The 19773-nt window shown below is 43.0% G+C and overlaps 1 protein-coding gene across 1 annotated transcript in view; it reads left to right on the top strand.

Moving 5' to 3' along the window:
* Window positions 1–19773, top strand: part of GRIN2A (glutamate ionotropic receptor NMDA type subunit 2A) — a 364034-nt gene that overhangs the window by 250880 nt on the left and 93381 nt on the right. The window contains exon 3 of the mRNA XM_077773268.1: window positions 3918–4032. Within this exon, the coding sequence (XP_077629394.1) occupies window positions 3918–4032 (115 nt within the window). The remainder of the gene's footprint in view (window positions 1–3917; window positions 4033–19773) is intronic.

Below are 19773 nucleotides of genomic sequence, written 5' to 3'. Positions count from 1 at the left end.
CATTGGTGGTCTTTGTCTGTACTATTTATATTGAAATTCCACAAACAGCGTTCCATCCTGTTCCATGGTTCTGTTCCATTGACTTTTTGGTTTCCTCCATGCAGAGCATTACCACCCCTTTCCCCTGGCCATTCACCCAGCCAGCCTTTATTCTTCCTTCCCAACACAACCGAAACATTTCACTTTGTTTCCCGATTCCAGCTCTGCCTCTGCAATAGAATTGGCCATTCTATTCCTTATGCTCTTTACCAGCCTACTTAATACAAATCTCTAATTTTATACTTTCTGTTCTTTATTGCAGTTATTTATTGTAGATATATATTTGTTTACTTTTGTATCATTTTTCCTACTACAGCTTGGCATAGGTCATGACACATAGTAGGTACTCAAATATGTCTATTGAATGAATAGATGGATGGATGGATGGATGGATGAATGGATCGGTAGATGGATGGATGGATAGATAAATACATGGATGGATGGACTGATGGATGAGTGAATGGATGGGTAGATGGATGGATTGACGGATGGATGGGTGGACAGACGGATGGATGGATAGATGGATGGATGGATACACGGATACATGGATGGATGGTACTTCTGGTGATGATCTGTCCACATACTCAACCACCAAACATGAATTCCAGTGCCACAGTGGGCCAGGGCTAAAATTAATCATGGGGAACAAAACCAAAAGTCAAACCGGAAAAACAGAAACAGATTAATTTAGGCCCCCCTAAGTAATGAGAGGTTTTTAGCCATCAACAAAAATGTTGAAGTTGTCCTCCAATGCAGAGAATCATTTTTCCTTCTGCTTCTCTTAGCAGAAACTCTGACCACATGAGTGCTGTCCTTAAAACCCTTCATGGATCTCCATGGCCTTCTGAACAGAATCCAAGCCCTTTAGTGTGGTATTCAAGATCCTTTATGGTCTGGCTTCAGGAATTTTCTTCAGACAAACCCCACTGCATGTCTGCTTACTAAGCTGTTTCCTGCTTTTTCCAGTATGTGCCACTGCCTTTGCAGACTCTTCTTTACTCAGTGTGATTCCTTGGCGCAGAATTCTTTTATTCCACCTCTTCTTGACCCTTCTCCTGTCCTAGATTCCTCAAGAAGTGCCCCTGGACTCCCTCAGCTTGAGTGAGGGTCCTTCCTCGGCATTCTTACGTCTCCCACTCACTGTGCACCCGTGCGTGAGTGGCATTCCGCTGTCATTGTTTATGTGCCTGTGTCTCTGAGCGGTAATGACACACGGGTAGGAGGGTGGACAGGCACTGTGGTTTTTATTCCTGTATCTAGAGGACTCCCCATAGGGCCTGACACATAATAGACATTCAGTAAATAGATGTTGAATCAACAAAATATCCTACGAGGAAATGATCACAGATACTTCACATGCACACCAAATAGAGTGATTACTCTTGGCTCCTCCTAGAATTGCAGTGCTTTATTCTTCTGTTTTTTAACAAACTCTATTTGCAGGAAACTTGGAGAACAAAAAGACACACACACAAAAATAAAAGGTACCTGTAATCCCTCTGTGCGTAGACAAACCCTATTTTTATCCTCTTCTGTTTGTTTAACATTAAATAGTGAGCGTTTTCTCCTCACTCTTAACTTGTCATCAAAACACGAATTAGAAAAAAATGCACAAATAGTTCATTGAATGAATACACAATATTTGCTCTTTGCCTTTGAACCCCAATTTCTTCACCTTGTCCTCGGAGATCTGATTTTCCCTCTGCACAACACAGTCAACACTCTGGCTGCCCAGGGCCAGACGCGTGACCAGTTAGGACAATCTCTCATTTTAGACTTTTTTTCATAGTCTGTTTCTCCCTCTTAATATTTTACTTCTTCAGCTGCTTTTGGTGTTAAAGGAGTATAAAGCAGGAAAATGCCATGGCCTTGAGACACCCTGTCTCTCTGGGGATCTCTGAATATTTCAACCCATTATACTACATTAACTGAGTGTCTGCTAGGTGGTGTGTTCCTGTCAAAGTTTAACATCACCTGTGCCTTAAGCTGCAAGGAGAGGTGGACTCCTAGTGACCCTCCCACCCAAATCATGGGAGATGAGCTCTGCCTCCTTCCCTCCCTACTTGCATCCATCCTGTCTACAGGCAAGGTGGCTTTGAGGAGTGGTGGAGATAAGAATATCATAAGGCAGACAGACGTCGTGCAATGAAAACATCTAGGATAAGGGTCAACCATGCAGATGTTATATAATGCAGATGATGAGGTGAGGCGCTGTTCTTGATGCCTCTCTCTCCCCAAACTCCACATCACTAAATACCTGCTAAATATTCTCCACTTGGTCTTATTTGTGGCAGCTTGTACTTCTCCTTCTCCCCCTCCCCAGTCTTCTTTTGGGGCCACAACAGACCCAAGGGCAACAACATCTCTGACCTGGATAATAAGCACGCTGTAACCAACTCCCTATGCCCCTTCTGACTCATTCTCTACACAACCTTCAAGACATATTATACAGGAAGAGTCTGATTGTCTCACTCCCTTGATTAAAACCTTCAGTATCTTCCTACTGTTTTAAAACAAAGACAAAACTTTTTTTTTTTAATATTTTTATTTATTTCTAGGAGAGAGAGAGAGAGACAGCGTGAGCAGGGGAGGGTCAGAGAGAGAGGGAGTCACAGACTCTGAAATAGGCTCCAGGCTCTGAGCTGGCAGTCAGCACAGAGCCCGACGCGGGGCTCGAACCCACGAACCGCGAGATCATGACCTAAGCGAAAGTCGGACGCTCAACCGACTAAGCCACCCAGGCGCCCCAGACAAAGACAAAACTTTAATATGCCTGAAAAGCCTTGCCCTATCTCACCAATTCGTCTTTTCAGCCATTCCACATCCCACATTCTTCTGTCTCTCTCTCTCTCTCTCTGCTTTGATCTCACTGGCTTCCAGTCAGTCCCTCGTGAGTACCACCACAGGGCCTTTGCGCCTGTTGCCCCCTTTGCCTGGAATATGCTTATGCTTATATCCTTTTTTTTTTTAACCTAGTTAACACTGACTCATCCTTCAAATGAAGCTGCACCTCCTTATAGCCTTGCCTGACCCCTGTGTCACTTCCACCTAGCACACTCACCTTTCTACTCTAGCACTTGTCATAGATCTGTAACTAATGCCTGTCCTCTCCTTGAGACTGTAAGCTTATGGGGAGAGGGATCCTGTTTCCTTATTTATCTTCAGCCAAGTAGCTGAGTCCTGGCGTGTAGCAAATATTCAATAAGTATTAGTAGAATAAGCAATGAGCGGATTGGATACTATTTCTTTGAAGCTGTGTGCAATGTGGTTTATGAGCAAGCAGCTTCCTTTAGGGAAGTTTGTTAAAACATAATGGAACAGGGGCGCCTGGGTGGCTTAGTCCGTTAAGCGTCCGACTTTCGCTTAGGTCATGATTTCGCGGTTCGTGGGTTCGAGCCCCGCGTTGGGGTCTGTGCTGACTGCCAGCTCAGAGCCTGGAGCCTATTTCGGAGTCTGTGTCTCCCTCTCTCTCTGACCCTCCCCTGCTCACGCTGTCTCTCTCTTTCTCCTAGAAATAAAACAAAACAAAAAAAAAAACATAATGGAACATGCTTTAAGACCCTCCTGTGCTATCGTGTGAACAGAGGTCTATGGGCGTGGTGGACAGAAGGGTCCGTCCCATGTGCTGATTATAATTTCTAATGCCTCAACAGGGTTGGGGATTCTGAGAGTGAGTACAGGCTCATGGAAATGAATGCCTGGCCAATTAGCAGTGCCCGCAAGGGTACTAATACGTCCTCAGGTAGAGATGACCTGTCATGTGTGATGATGGCTACATAAGTCTTCACTTTCTGAGTGTTACACTGACGGTGGTATCCACTCATCTGATCTCTTGAATTCGTCCCTAAAGACGTGTCTTTCTCTCTTCCTCTCTCTAGATTTATGGTCAACGTGACATGGGATGGCAAAGACTTGTCCTTCACTGAGGAAGGCTATCAGGTGCACCCCAGGCTGGTGGTGATTGTGCTGAACAAGGACAGAGAATGGGAGAAGGTGAGCACCCTTCTGCATGCCATGTGCAGGGGAGGGATGGAAGCAGGGGCCCCAGGGGTGCTCGACGTACGCCTTTTGCCAATATGTTTCCTGCTGAGCTGCTCCAATCCCATCCCACGGCCAGGACCAGATGTTTCTTGGAACAAGGCAGACCAAATTTCATAAGGTGCAGCTGGAATGCTTTTCCTGGGGAAACTGGTGACTGTGTGCTGTTCCCTCTGTCAGCCTCTCAAATCTCATCAGTAAGGGTCCTTGAAGGACTTCGGATAAACAATTTAAAGACTAGAGGTTGGTTCACACTGGTACAATAGCAAATATCTGTTACAGAGCAGTGATTACACCAGTCTGCCTAAACCCCATATTATGTCCCATAATTATACATTTTGCCATATGGAGGAACCCCTGTATTTTTATCTACATAGTCTTTTACTTTAAATCAACCAATTTCAGACACTTAGGCATGTCACTTCTACAAATCACAGGTTGATTATATTTCTCATAAAGCACATTTTCTGGTACATGTATTTTAACTATTACTGTAAAATACCACTACAGGAAAAAAAATCATCACACGTCTCACCCAAGGCCATGTCCTGAGTCAGAGAAGGGAGACGTTGTGGGATTTACATATGACCCCATGAGAATGATGACAATATCTGCCCCACTTGCCCTCTCTCCCACCAGGTCAAATCATTGGCCATACTATCACATAAAGAGCAGAGTAAAAGAGATCGAAAGGAAGCCTGTGTCTCTATCCTGTCTTTTTTGACAAGCAAGGCATGGCTTCTAAATTGCTTCAGCAGCTTGAGATTTATTTTCCCTTTGCACATCAGATGGGCTTGAGAGATCCTAGGGGTAGGAAGCTGCAGGATGTGGTGTAAGAGCCGTCCTATAATTAACTAGCATCAGAAGAAAGTTCTGTGCAAACAGAAGCATCGACTTTGGAGGATCAATGATGCATTCCTAGAAGGGAAGATGAAGAAAGCTTTGGAAGATTTTGCCCGCTACACCCAACAGCTACAAAAGAAACTTTCCTTCAAGCACACTTAGAAAACTCACCAAAGTAGACTGTGTTCTGGAGTGTAAGACAAGTCTCGATATATCTAAAAGGACTGAAATAATGCAGAATGCTTTCTTTGACCACACAGTGTTAGCATACAAGTTAATAAGAAAAATATATCTATAGAATCACCAGATGTTTAGAATTTAGGTCATGCCTCTCAATAGCCCACAGGTCAAAGGAGAAATCAAATGACACTAGAAAATATTTTGAATGAAATGGCAGTGAAAAATACCGCATTTTGAAATTTGAAGAATAAAGTTGAAGATACGTTAAGGGGGAAATTTATAGCTATAAAGGCTTATAATTTAAAAAATAAGGGAGTGTAAGGTCAGTGATTTAAGCTTCTACATTAAGGAGCTAGGAAAAGATCAAAGTGAACCCAAATGAAATAGAAGGAAGAAAACCATAAATAGAAGAGTAAAAATCAAAGTCAGACACAAAATATAGAGAAAAATCAACAAAGCCAGAAGCTAGTTCTTTGAAAAGATTAATGAAATTCATAATTTCTAGCAAGAGTGATCACATAAAAGATAGGAAACACAAATACTAATAATTAGCACTAAGAACATAAGAGGGACTGTCACCAGAGACATTATAGATCCTATAGATATGAAACTGATTTAAAAAAAACTCTGAATAATGTATGCCAGCCAATTCCACAATGTAGATAAAATGGGCAAATTTTTTTTGGAATAAAGAAAAAACACCCACAAATTTCCAAAACTGACATAAAAAGAAATAGACTATCTGAATTCCCTAAGTTTCTAAGCTCTAAACTTGCTAAGAAACTGAACTAAAATCATAACTAAAATCTTTCCCGTTTCAAAAACAAGAAAATCTTCTGACCTAGATGGCTTTGCTGTGAATTCCATCAGACATTTAAAAAGAAATGACACCATTCTACGCAGTGTTTCAATATAGTACTAATCAGAACCCCGCAATATATTGAAAAAGAATAATTTATCATGGATAAAGGGTATTTATCATAGGAACTGGTTTAATGTTCAAAAAAATCAGTATAACTTACCATGTTAATATAATAGAGGATTAAATTGTATGGTTCATCTCAGTAGATGCCAAAAAAGCATTTGACAAAATCTAGTATATCCTTTTATGATTACAGAGGGAGATTTCTCAATCTGATAAAGTTATCTATGAAAGCCCTGTAAGTAACATTTTACATAGTAGTGAAGTGATCAAAATAGATCTATAAACATACATTCAAGTGATTTTTGATGAATAATTATGATAGTGAGGGAAAGGCTTAAATGTAAGCTAAAACTGTAAAGTTTCTAGAGGAAAATTTAGGAGGGTATTGCTGTGATTTGAGAAAGTAGAATGCAAAAGGCATTAAGCATACAGTAAAAATAATAAACCGGAGTCCACCAAAAGTTTAAAAATTTTTTAATTTTGCTCATGTCCAGACACTGTTAGAAAATGAAAAGGCAAGCCACAGATCGGGAAAAGAATATTAACTATGCTTTTATTCCATTATATATATAGTGAAATTAATGAAATTAAGTTAGATAACTTCCAAAAGATACTACTCTAATGGTCAATAAGTAAATGAAAGCATGCTTAACCTTGTTATCATCAGACACAGGCAAACTAAGACCAGAATGACATAGCACTTCACGCCCACTGAATGGCTAGAATGGAAGACTGACAATACCAAGTGCTGACCAGCATATGGAGCAACTGAAGCTCTTAAATATTGCTGATCAGAATGTAAAATTACAAGCCCTGTGGGAAAGTGTTTGGCAGTTTCTTATAAAGCTACACATACACAAACCTTACAACCTAGTAATTCCACTCCTAGCTATTTACTGTAAAGAAATGTAAACATGTATCCCCAAAGTAATGTTTGTGTAAGAGTGGTCATTGCAACTTTATTCATTATAGCAAAACATCGAAAGGAAGGCCAGTGTCTGTTAACAAGAATGGATACGTAAATTGTGGTATATTCACAAAATGGAATGCTACTCATTATGAGGAATGAACTGCTAATACCTACAACATGCATGAATTGCCAAAACCTTATGTTGAACAAAAGAAGGCAGACACGGAGGAATATGCTACGTAATTCCATTCATGTAAAGTTCAAGAAGAGGCAAATGGGGTTAGAAATTAGAATAATGGTTGCTTCTGCGGAGGAGGGGTATAGGGAGCTTTCTCAAGTTACGGCAATGTTCTCTATCTTGACATTTGTCAAAATACATCAAACTATCACCCAAGATCTGTTTATTTTATTGCATGTTGCTGTACCTTAATTAAAAACAACTTTTGAAACCCTTCATATTGAGATTCTCAGAAGAATTAACTACTAGTGTTTACTAAGTTTTCATATTTAACCCCCGGACACAAATACTAATTATGTCAGCAATAGCCATTGTTTATTGAACACTTACTCCATTTCTTCTCTAAGTGGTACACCCAAGTACTGAATTTCCCTGCCTCCTTTCTCCCTCCTCCCTCCCTCCCTTCCTCTCTTCTTTCCTTCCTTCCTGCCTTCCTGCAATAACTTATTTAGTGCCTACTATGTTCCAGGCACTATTCTCAATAATTGGAATTTATCAGTGAATAGGAGAGACAAAAAAATAACTTCTGTACTCATGGAACTTAGATTCTAGTCTGCATGTGGAGGAGGGTGGGGTGGCAGTCTCTGTACTTTCATGATGTTTTAGGAAAGTGTTGGATTCCAGCTAACTGGCATCTGGTATACCCTGTGGCCCACACCTCCATCACTGAGCTGGGCTCCTTTGTGCATCTGGGACATAGATCATGCCTTGTTATTTACTTATTTTTTAAACCTGTAATGTTTTCCTGGACCTGTACCTTCTTTGATCTCCCCTTCAAGTTCTGGGTTTTCTTTCCTTTTACAAATGCGAAACCAGCCTGCAAATTGCTTTCTCCTTATTCTTAATAGGAGGTAGAGAACATGGGCCTTTCTGCCTTCTGGTGTTGCATTTGGGGTTCTTTTTCAACGGTTACACAACCTGAGGATCCCTTGTAGAGCTGTGAAATCCCTCTCCTCGATTGGATTTCACCAGTCCCGGGCCAGACTTGGCTCACCCCCGTGAATTTTCAGTACTGCCTGTGGATCTAGCTCATTCGCCAGGGAGCCCCTGCAGCCCAGGTGACAACACGGCATAAAAAGAAAGCTGCCCTTGGTATGCTCCGCTTCCAGACACAGAAAATGCCCTTTTAATATTTTGTGTGTCCTCCTTCAAATTCCTGTTGAAATATAACCATTTCTCAAAACGGCAGCTCAGGGAATTACTGCCGAATTGAGCTTAGCAAGTACAAATGCTTCCTGTAGCTGGTCTGTTCTCTCGGCACTCAGGGGATCCAGTGCTTCAGAAATAACTCCTTGTGCTTCTGTCTTGAAGAAAGAGGAAGCCAGTGGAGCAGGTAAATACCAGTCATGTTATCCTTAAGCCTGCCCGCCGGCGGCATACGCGGTACAGCCGGTCATTGGAGGGCATAGCCTGCCGAAGGGAGGGCTGTTATTCTGGGGCTCAGAGGCGTCTTTTCTTTGCCTCTGAGGTCACCCAGTGGCGTCACAGGAGGCAGCAGCATGGGAGGAGGGTGTCTAGGAAATCGCAACAAGCCCTCGGAGGGGCATTTGCTCTCTGCAGGGCCTTTGTGTGTGGCCAGCGTGCATTATTCCAGTGCTGCTGCCGGTGCCTGCCTGTGGTCAGCAGACGTACAGCTCGGTGCTAAGCCGGCTGCCTCTTGCAAGTCAGGACTTCCATGCTCTCTGCCTCCCCTTTTCTGCGGTGCTTTTGCTCTGCCTTGGAGCTTGGTGGGTCCAAGGCTTCCCAGAGATGTTTGAAAATAGTGCCATTGACGCAAGGCAATTGACGTCCCAGGCCAGTACACCCAGTGCCCCCTGTGTGACATCGCTGTGGCCACCATTCCTCCAGGCGCCAGAGCCACTGATAAGTAAGAAACCATCCCTCTCCTCAAGTAGCTCATGACTGAGCCTTCGCTGGCATGAGAAAGGTGAACTTGACTTGGCCAATTGGAGTAGTCTTCAAGATGTTAGGGGCTTCGGAGCCGGGCCTGAGTATAGACTGGGTTTCTCCAAGAGGATCATTTTCTTCTTAACTACTTGAAAGCAATGCTTTGGGAAGAATTCTATTCACCATTCTAGGGTTAAACTAGCTTTAAAATGAACATATATATGGGGACCCCTGGGTGCGTCAGTTAAGTGTCTGGCTTTGGCTCAGGTCACCATCTCATGGTTCACGGGTTCTAGCCCCCCATCAGGCTCTGTGCTGACAGCTCAGAGCCTGGAGCCTGCTTCACATTCTGTGTCTCCCTCTCTCTTTGCCCCTCCCCTACTCATGCTCTGTCTCTCTCAAGAATAAACATTTTAACAAATTGTATTAATTCTAAATGAACATATATATGTACACATGCACACACATGTATAAACAGACGTGTAGACTAGCTTTACAACAGAGATAGATTTAGAAAGAGGGACAGAAAGGAAAAGAAAGATTCAAAGAAAGATTTTAAAGGCCGTTTGGAATTTTTGACCCCAAGCGTAAATAGGACAAAACCCATACATATTGAAGTAAAAGAACTCTCTTGTTTTCTAGAGAAGCGCTAATTAAGGATGATAGTACTGCTCCAGAGGGCATGCGAGAAGCCCACCGTGTCTTCCCAAACTGACAGTCTCACCCCTGAGCTCTGATGCGTCCACCTCCCCATCCTTCTATCTGGTTGTCTTGCATTCTCATTGGTGCCCTTGGTGCCAGCTGCTTGCCGCACAGGAGGACTCCCAGAACCCTCGCTGCAGCCCAGACCTCCAATCTCCAGACCTGATTGCAGAATACCCCCAGGTGGAGAGCCCCCAGGCCTCCAACTTCCATCCATAGTACCTGGGGGCAGGGTGGTTCTGAAAAAAGGTCACTAACCTGAGTTTCTGTTTGGGAGGCAGGGAGAAGAATGCCTCCTTGGGATGAGCTGTTTTAACAACTAAATGAAATCATGCATGTAAAATTCTCACATAGTTATTGTTACAGGGTAGTCTTTTTCTTTTAACATTTTTTTTCATTTTTATTTATTTTAGAGAGAGAGTACATGCATGAATGAGGGAGAAGCCCAGGAGCAGGGAGAGAGAGAGAGAAGAGAGAATCTTAGGCAGGGTCCATGCTTAGCTCAGACCCCAACATGGCACTTGATCCCACAACCTGAGATCATGATCTGAGCCAAATGTTCAACACTCGACATGATGTGGCATGTCAACTTGTCATCAGACCTAGGGAGGCTTTCATCAACGGTGGTGATAGCAACACAATCGCAATTCACACGCACTTCTGACATGAGGTCATTTCCAATTGTGTAATGCTCCAACCTTCTCCCTTCTAGATCACTGTATTTTGACTACCTCTCCATCACTTTTCCACCATGTTTAGTCTAGAATGACCCTGTGAGTCTCAGGAACTAATGAGAATGTGCAGAAGATTTCTTGTGTGTGTGTGTGTGTGCGTGCGCACGCGTGTGAGAGAGATCAAGAATCTGCAAAAAGGCTCTCATCGTGCTAAAGGATTGCGGTATTTATGCAAGTGTTTTATTTGGCCTCTGCCCACACATATTCCAGTGATTATGTGAAGGAAGTCATGGAGGAAAATTATAATCGAGAGGCCACTAGTAAATAACAATCGATAGAGCAACTGTGTGTGTTGCTGAAAAGGAAGTGCGCTGTTTGCTCATCTACAAGCAGGCAGAAGCATGTTCTGGCTTCTGCCATGTGCCCACTTCGCTTAGAAAACAATGGCAGCCCATTGATGAAGCCATGAGCTCTGGCTGTGTCCAGCACTGAGAGAATACTGTTTGTTTTCAAGTTTTCTCTTGCTCTTTTGCCATTCTGTCTCTGGTGCTCAGTAGCCGAGTCAGTATTTGTGAACTGGAGGGGTGCCTGGGTGGTTCAGTTGGCTAAGCATCTGACTCTTGATTTTGGCTTAGGTCATGACCTCCCAAATTGTGAGTTCTAGCCCCACATAGGGCTAGACAGTACAGAGCCTGCTTGGGATTCTCTTTCTTCCTCTGTCTCTGCCCCTCCCCTACTTGTGCACGCTCTCTCTCTCTCTCTCTCAAAATAAATAAACATTAAAATCTTTTTTAAAGTATCTGTTGAATAGATTTGAGAATGGATGGAAAGATTGGTTTTCATGAATTTCCCCCCATGAGGAACATCTTTTAGTGTTGGTCATTCAAGTGTAGTTCTTGGGGCAACTTGTATCCCAGTCTCCATGGAAAAGAGGTAAAGGTCTTATCCCTACCTCAAACCTATGGAATAATCATTTCTGATTTTGCTTTTTTCATAAGCTTTCCTCATGATTCTCATGCCCATTAAAGATGTAGAACGCTGATTTAGGGCATAGGTTTACTCCTTATGACCCTGAAGAAATGGTTTCCTCTATGCCCTCCTGGTTATCAGGACTTTTTGCATCTTAGTCTTTGTGCCTCTTTCTTCCTTTGGAATATAATGCATAGTAGTGATGCTTAAGAGAAATGGTAATAAGAGGGAGGGAAATAGGGATATTGGCGTCTTGTTGCACCTTGAGGAATCTCTGGTGAATCCGATGATACCAGCGCACAGTGAAATGTTGTTTATGGGGTAGATCGGTTCCTGTCCCTGGCATGTCCTCCATTAATATTGTTACAGAATGATTTCTTGTTCTGTTAAATCTATCCCTCATAAGCAGAAATGGTTGGATTTGGGGTATATAGCCCTTATTTATTCACACATTCCACGAAACAACATTTCCTGAGTACCTGCTGTGTGCAAGTCATTGGTGAGGGTTGCAGTAACATGTAGACCAGCCTTCAAGATACTTGAGAGTCTAATAGGGCAGTAGGAGAGGCTCATAAATGCAAGACCATGTGATATATATGCCATGAAAGATGTTCTGTTAAAAACCTATGGTATTTATAGAAGATACATGTTATGTGAAGGCAGAAGGATTGAGGGCATCTCAATCAGAGGACTTGCCATTTGAACAAGGTGTCAGAGAACAGGCATGATCTGGAGTTCTGAGTATGTACGGGAAAGCCATTCCAGGGCAAAGGAACATTGTAAGGTAAAGCCCAGAAGCAAGGAGTTCAGTGTGTTCGAAACATAACTTGTGTGTTGGCAGAATTCTAAAAATGACCCTCGATGCTCCTCACCCCCACGTAATCCTTTCCCCTCGAAGGGGTGTGGAAATGATGAGATGGACCCTACAGTTAGGGAGCCAAAGGGGTTGTCAGCTGACTTTGAGTTAATCAAGAGGAAGATTATCAGGGTGAACCTAAATGTTGTCTTGAGAGCTTTTTAAAAGAGGAGATTTTTCTGCAACAGCCAGCAGAAGGGGAGGCCAGACAGATTTGAGCGTGGGAAGGATTTAACTGCTAGGTTTGAGGATTGGGGGGCCACGTGACAGGGCATGTGGGGGCCACTTGGAGCTGAGTTTCCTCCCTGCCAACAGCCAGCAGGGACTCAGGGATGTCAGTGCTCCAGCCTCACAGAGCTGGGCTCGGCCACCAGCCTGAATGAGTTTGGAAATGGGATCTTCCCAGCTCCTCCAGCCATGAGCCCGGGCTGGCTGACACCTTGATTTTGGCCTTGTGACCCCGAGCAGAGAGCCCAGCTGAGTCCTGCTGGCCTTTGGGCCTATGGAGCTGCGAGGCACTGTCAAAGGGGATGCCGTTTCAGGCATCTGAATTTGGGGCAGTTGGCTACACAATAGAAAATGAATATAGATTGTTGCAAGGGAAATTATGGGAAAGAGGGACCGTGCTGGATTGTGAATTCTAGGCTACGGGACTTTATTCAGTGAAGAAGAAGGGAAAACAGAATAATGATAATAATAATAATAGCTAACATTTGTTTGGTATTAATGAGGCACCATGTAGGGCACTAAGCATTCAAATATATAAACTCATCTCATACTGACATGAGCAGAGCACTGTGATACAGATGCGATGTTACCCTCTTATGAATTAGGGAGTGAGGCCCAGACAAATGTAGCAAGGGGTTCAGCTCTGTGATCCTGGGAAGGTGCAAAGCCAAGGTACCAACCCCACAGCCTGCTCGCTTCCACACACACTCTGCTGCTTCTTTAAAAATAAAACGGCGATTGGCATAGATCTTTGGGGAAACTTCACATGGGCTATTTAAGTAGCTCGGGTTAAATAAGGAAGTGTAGGCATGAACGGGGACCGTGGCAGTGCCATCTGAGAGGCACCTCAGAAGGGGATTAGAAGCACATGGAATTCACCGGATGATTTGCCAAGAGATTCATGGCAGACCAGAAGTGGTCAGATTTTTTTTTTTTTTAATTTTCAGGCATGGGTCTGTGCTTCCACATTTCTGTATTGAGTATTTCCAGAAGAAATCTGTCATGCCTGTAAATGACGTTCTTCTTTCTTCTCTCCCTCCCTCACCCCCTTTCCCTCCCTCCCCCTTCTCTTTCCTTTTTCCTCCCCCATCTACATCTAAAGAGCAAGGCCCGTTTGTAAAATGGGTTTGGTGATTTTTTCTTCCTTAGCAGAGTTGAAGTGCGAAATTTAACTTGTTTTCCTCATTTAATGATCATTAAGTTTTTCAAACGATGTGAGCCCTCGAGAGGGAAAGGTAAGCCATTACAAAAGATTTAAAATGATCATCTGAGTTCCCTAGAATCATGCAGCGTGGCTATTTTAAATACCTACACAGTACAATATGTTAGGTCACAGTGGGGAAAATATAGTAGGTCTCTAGCAAATTAACACCTCAAACTGAAAGAAATGATACCGTCTCCTTCTGTGTGTGTGCTGTGTGTGGGTTGTGCGTGCATGCGTGTGTGTGTGCGCGCGTGCGTGCGTGTATGTTTCTGTCTTAAATTGTTTTTTTTCTTTCTCTGTTTTCAAACCAACTCCAAAATGAATAGCATCTAAACCAGTACTCTCCTGCAAGCAACGTGCTACTAAAAGTTTTCTTGATTTCAGAAACTTAAAAAAAAAAAAAAAAAGCAGTTCATAGACAAGATATCTGTGTGGGAACATGCATTGATGGCAATGTTAATAAGGAAGATTGTTGACCATGATAGAGGTAGTGGTGATGTTGGTTGATGTGAGGGTCATGATGGTGGCAAATGCCCATAGTTGAGCTCCTTTCATGTGACACAGTGAAATATTTCCAGTGCATTATCTCATTTAAATATCACAACATTCTCTGCATGCTACCATATCTAAAAGGGAGCTAATAATAGTCCCTACCTCATAGGTTGTTGGGAAAATGTATCCAGCGCTTAGAACACTGACCGGCACACAGTAGATGGTCAGTCAATACCAGCTTCAGTCATAATTGGAGTTCCATGTCATAAGAGAGAAATTAGAAGCCAGACGGGGTAAATGACCTGCCCAAGGGGTCGGTGGGAAAGGCAGAGTCAGAACCCAAACAGGAGCTCTCTCAAGAGAGCTGGAGTCAACCATGATGTCATGTGGAGTATCCATGTCTACAGAACTCATAAACCCAACTTGATAAGGAAGCTATCTGAGGGCGAGGGGGGCATGAGTAAGCTGACAGATGGTATAAATGTAAGACAAAAGCTGTACCCTTGATAGTGTGCCATTGCCATCAATTATGAAAATGAGTGAATAGATTATTTAAATGATCTCAAATGAGTGAATTATTCAGAGAGCCTCTCAGTCAGAAGTATTTCTAGCAACTCCTGAAGAGACAGATGAAAACCATTTTTATTTTCTGACAGGGTCATCAACTCATCTATGCATAGACGAATGCAAGGCCCTGGGCTCCACTGACAGAAGGGGAAAGAGAGGGAGAGAGGGAGAAGAACAGCATGGTTTCAGCCCGACATTGCACAACATAGGATGAGACTCTCATGCATCACACGAGAGAACCTTTTTGTTCTCTATTCCCTGGGATGCCAGATTCTTTGAGAGTACCACAGTGATCTCTGGGTGGATAGAAGTTAATGAGACAGGATCCTGCTTTAACTTAGAGATGGTAATGCTTTATCTGATGAGTATATTGGTATTCCAAGTGAGCTCTCATTTGGGGGAAAAGACAGAATATTTCTAAAACAAATTTGAAAATGAATAGACTAAGGAGACTGACTTAAGCAGCCCTCTGACTATAACGGGAATAATTCGTAAGCATTGTTGAGCACCTCTTATATGCCAGATCTTAGAATGTCAGCTTTCGTATTCACTGTTTAATTTTAGCTACATGATAACCCCGTGAAGTAGGTGGTATTCTCTGATTTTGGAGTGCGGAGTACTTGAGTTGTAGTCAGTGATTTTTTTTTTTTTTAATCAATAGTGAGAAAAGATTCAAATTTGGGTCTTATGAGTCTCCACCTCTGGTGCTTATTCCACCATTTTGTACAGTTTGTAGGATAAATAATGGCAATTTTTTATAAAGCGTCAGGAGACTCTTGTGGCTAGTATCTGCCTTGGAAGTTGAGTGGAGGGGAGAAAAGGTGATACCTAGCTTTTATGTAGTGTCCCTGCCCTTGCAAAGCTCACGCCCTAGAGGGAAAGACAGAGAAATGAACTTTCAATTGTAACATACTCCTAGTAAATGAATGCCAATAGTAGAGGCAAGCCTTCGGTACTCCAGGACACCTACCCAGCCTGGGTGTTATGAAAACGACATCCAAAGGCTTCCTGAAAGAGCTAACGTGTGTCCTGAGTCCTAAAGGATGGGGAAGAGTTATCCAAGGGATGTGGGTCATGTGACCCACTCTATGAACTGACTCACAAACATTTGAGGCCCCTCCTATTTGTCTCATTCCACAGTCCACGTGGCTAGCAGCTGGTGGATTGCTTCCAACCCCACCTCCAACCACCAGACCTGAGCGGTGTGTTGTCTGGGTCTGCTCATGTCTCTCTCAGCACTGTCTCTGTCAGTTTTTCTTATTTCTCCATGTGCATGCCATTGGTGCAGACAGGGATGACACTTGTCTGTTAGCAAAGAGACAGAACGGTGAAGTGCTCTACCCCGGCAATCTGCTTCTGGCTACAAGTGGCTGTGACGGGCTCCCTTCTGTAGGTGCAGTGTGGCTTTCTCATCTGTGCTGTTGGCAGCAAAAGCTTCGCTCCCCACTGTGCTGTTCGTCTTGGTGTTGGAGCCTGGGTGGGCCAGAGGGAGAGGCGGAGATAGAGAGGGATAGAATATTCCCAGTGGCGAGCTTTAAGCTGTGGAAGGCTTACTGTGCTTTCAGACTCTGAAGACAAAGAAATTGGCTATCTGCACCTGAAGATAATTTCCCACCTTGTATAAAATATTAATGATAAAAAAATACTTCCTGTGTCCTGGCTATAGCCTAGGGGCTTTGTATTCATGACTTTGATTCTTTTTTAATGTTTATTTTTGAGAGAGAGAGAGAGAGAGAGAGAGAGACAGAGTGCAAGCTGGGGAAGGCAGAGAGAGAGGATGATGCAGAATCCAAAGCAGGCTCCAGGTTCTGAACTGTCAGCACAGAGCCAGATGCAGGGCTTGAACCCACAAACCATGAGATCATGACTTGAGCTGAAGTCAGACACTTAACCAACTGAACCACCCAGCCAGGTACCCGTGATTCTTTTTTTAAACAGACTTTCAACATGAGTAGTATCAATTCTCTCTCTCATTTATATATGAAGAAACAAAGGCTCTGTGAGAATTGGTGGCTTGCTCAAGGTTAGAGAGCAAGTAAGTGGCAACTTCTAGATTCTGGCTCATATCCGTCAGACACTAAAATCCATTTTACTCTGATGACACCATATGGTAAAGATGGAGGTTCTTTGTGCATCAGCAGTGAAGGTCGGCATTGCTTTAATTATGACAAGCTACCCTGGGAGTCCCCCATTCCTGCATGGTTGACATGCTCCCAATGTTTGCAAGAAGAGCTATTACAGGTGCAAGGTTTCCTGCTGGACCAGGCATCTTCCGGGCTTCGCTCAGAGCATCCCACTGAGCCTCATGCAAATTTGCCACATAATCAGTCCCTTGCATCTTTGTGCAAAACCAGTCAGCATCCCTCTGCAAACCTGAAGATGTAAATTGCCCCCAACCCCTGCAGTGTGCTGCTTGTTCATTTCTCCTTATGCCACCAAACGGTTCGTTATCTACAGCCACCGTCTTCTGAAAATGTTTTTTAAAACGCATCGCAATCATATCTAGAGAGTTCTTAGAGTGTGTTTTCCTTCATTTGAATTATAATTCTGTAAATGCGAAAGACTGAACGGACCTGTTTGAAAAGGAAAGAGGTAGGGGCTGAACCATCTTGGTTTCTCTCAGTGAGCAAATAAAGATTCTATTGGAAATGCCTATGAGGGGGAAAAAATCTGAAACTGAGAAAAGATGAGATAATCAACTCTTATTCCCTTGAAGGGAGTTGTAGAGTGACGTGAAGAAACCAATGGCCTCTCTCTTCTGTTGTGTGTAATTTTCACGTTGAAACAGACAGTGTGAGTTGGAAGAATCTGGGTTCTACACACTATTTCCCACAGTGCTGGCGTCCATGTGCACCAGCAGATTATAGCTGATGGTATAGTTTTTTCTTTCCGTGATTAAAGAGTGTTTGAAGAAAATAGGCCAGGCAGATAGAAGGTGGGAAAGGAGGGCAAGAATCAGATTTGGATATCAGATCCCAACAAGCACCATTTTTGTGAGGAGAGCAGGACCATTTGCCTCCTCTTAATAGGAGAGGACGCTGAGATTCAGGCAGAGTGAGAGATTTGTTCAGGGCTTCTCAGCAAGGACCGAACACATCTCTCTCTCCAACTAACATTTGAGCTGGTAACTTGAATCATCACAGTGAGATTTGAGTTTCCTTACCAAAATGACACCCCAGGCTTTGCATTCAGGAATTGTCATGTCTTTGAAAATGGATGAGGCTTCAAAAATGTGGAACACTCATCAGGTCCTACTATAAATCAATCAGGACAGAAGTTGAAAACAAAGACGTGTCTGCTCCAGAGCCCCAAATCCCAAATCTTTGTCAAAAGATAGGGGAGTAGTCCATGCAAACAAAGAAAGGTTAGCACCACAGCCAGCGGCAATGGGCTGAGGCTATCTATTCCTGCGGAAGCAGGAATTAGAGCATGGCACTGGTTAGCAGCTGAGGCATTTAGGAGAGGGGGTTCAGTCCACTTTATAGGATTGAGTTTGGCCATGGGTAACACTTAGTTCTGAGACCCAAACCAACCCTGAAAAGTTGTTATTCTTTCTCTTTCTTAGATTATAAGTATCTCCACCAGTCAAACAGAACTAATGATAACATCTACCCCACGGGCTTTCTGTGAGGATATTAATACTACCATTTATTAAATGCTTCCTGTGCATTCCATGCTCCAGAAAAAGCTTTTAGTTTCTTTTAATTCAAACAAAAATTCTATGAGATTGGTACTGTTATTATCCCCATTTTATTTATTTACTTACTAATATATTTAGAGAGCACAAGCAGGGAAGGGCAGAGAGAGGGAGAGAGAAACCCAAGAAGGCTCTGTGCTGTCAGTGAAAGGCCCAATGCAGTGCTTGAACTCACAAACCATGAGATCATGAACTGAGCTGAAATCAAGAGTTGGACACTTAACCAACTGAGCCATCCTTGCACCCCGTCCCCATTTTATAAATGAGAAAACTAAAGAATATAGAGGACAAGGTAATTTCTAAGAATCTGAACTGGATTTGAATCCCCATTTTGTCTGATTCTGACACTGCGCTCTGACCATTAAGTTTCATTGTTTTTCTCAGCCACATTCTACAGCGCGGGTGACATCACCTAGTGTTGCAGGAGGCAGAAGATTTGAGTGGGAAAAGCATGGAGTTTGTTTTTCCTATGCAGTTCCAAACAGTGAAAATGAAAAGCCTAACAGCTTCTGAGCATTGACCGAGATATCGGCTCTGAGCCAAACATATTACATGCATTATCACATTTTATGTTCACCAGAACCCTAAATGGTAAATATTATAATTATTTTTATTTTATTTAAAAAATTTTTTAATGTTTATTTAGTTTTGAGAAGCAGAGAGAGACAGAGCACAAACAAGGGAGGGGCAGAGAGAGAGGGGGACACAGAATCAGAAGCAGGCTCCAGGCTCTGAGCTGTCAGCACAGAACCCGACGCGGGGCTTGAACCCACGGACCATGAGGTCATGACCTGAGCTGAAGTTCGACTCTCAACCTACTGAGCCACCCAGGTGCCCCTATAATTATTTTTATTTTATAGATTAGAAAATTGAGGACCAGAGAAGTTAATCCATGGGAACATGATCACTCAGGCACTTCATAACTTGTGGGGATTATAAATAATGCATGTAAAGCATCTAGCATAGGGCCTGGCATATAATAGAAAGAGTTTAGGAAATGAGAAATGCATAGTACAATATGGATTTTTTAAATGTTTATTTATTTATTTTTGAGAGAGTGAGCAAATGAGCATGAGCCAGGAGAGGGGCAGAGAAAGAGGGAGACAAAGAATCCCAAGCAGGCTCCACACTGCCAGCACAAAGCCCCACTTGGGGCTCGAACCCACAAACTGTGAGATCACAACCTGAGCTGAAATCAAGAGTCAGACAGTTAACTGAATGAGCCACCTAGGCACCCCTGCAATATGGATTTTTAGATGGCCATTATCAGGAATGTTTTTTTTTTTTTTTTTTTTTTTTTTTTTTTTGGGGGTTTTTTAAAGCC

This window comes from Crocuta crocuta, unplaced genomic scaffold (genome assembly GCF_008692635.1).
Source record: "Crocuta crocuta isolate KB4526 unplaced genomic scaffold, BGI_CrCroc_1.0 scaffold16, whole genome shotgun sequence".
NCBI lineage: Eukaryota > Metazoa > Chordata > Mammalia > Carnivora > Hyaenidae > Crocuta > Crocuta crocuta.
This window is presented reverse-complemented; position numbering and strand designations above follow the sequence as displayed.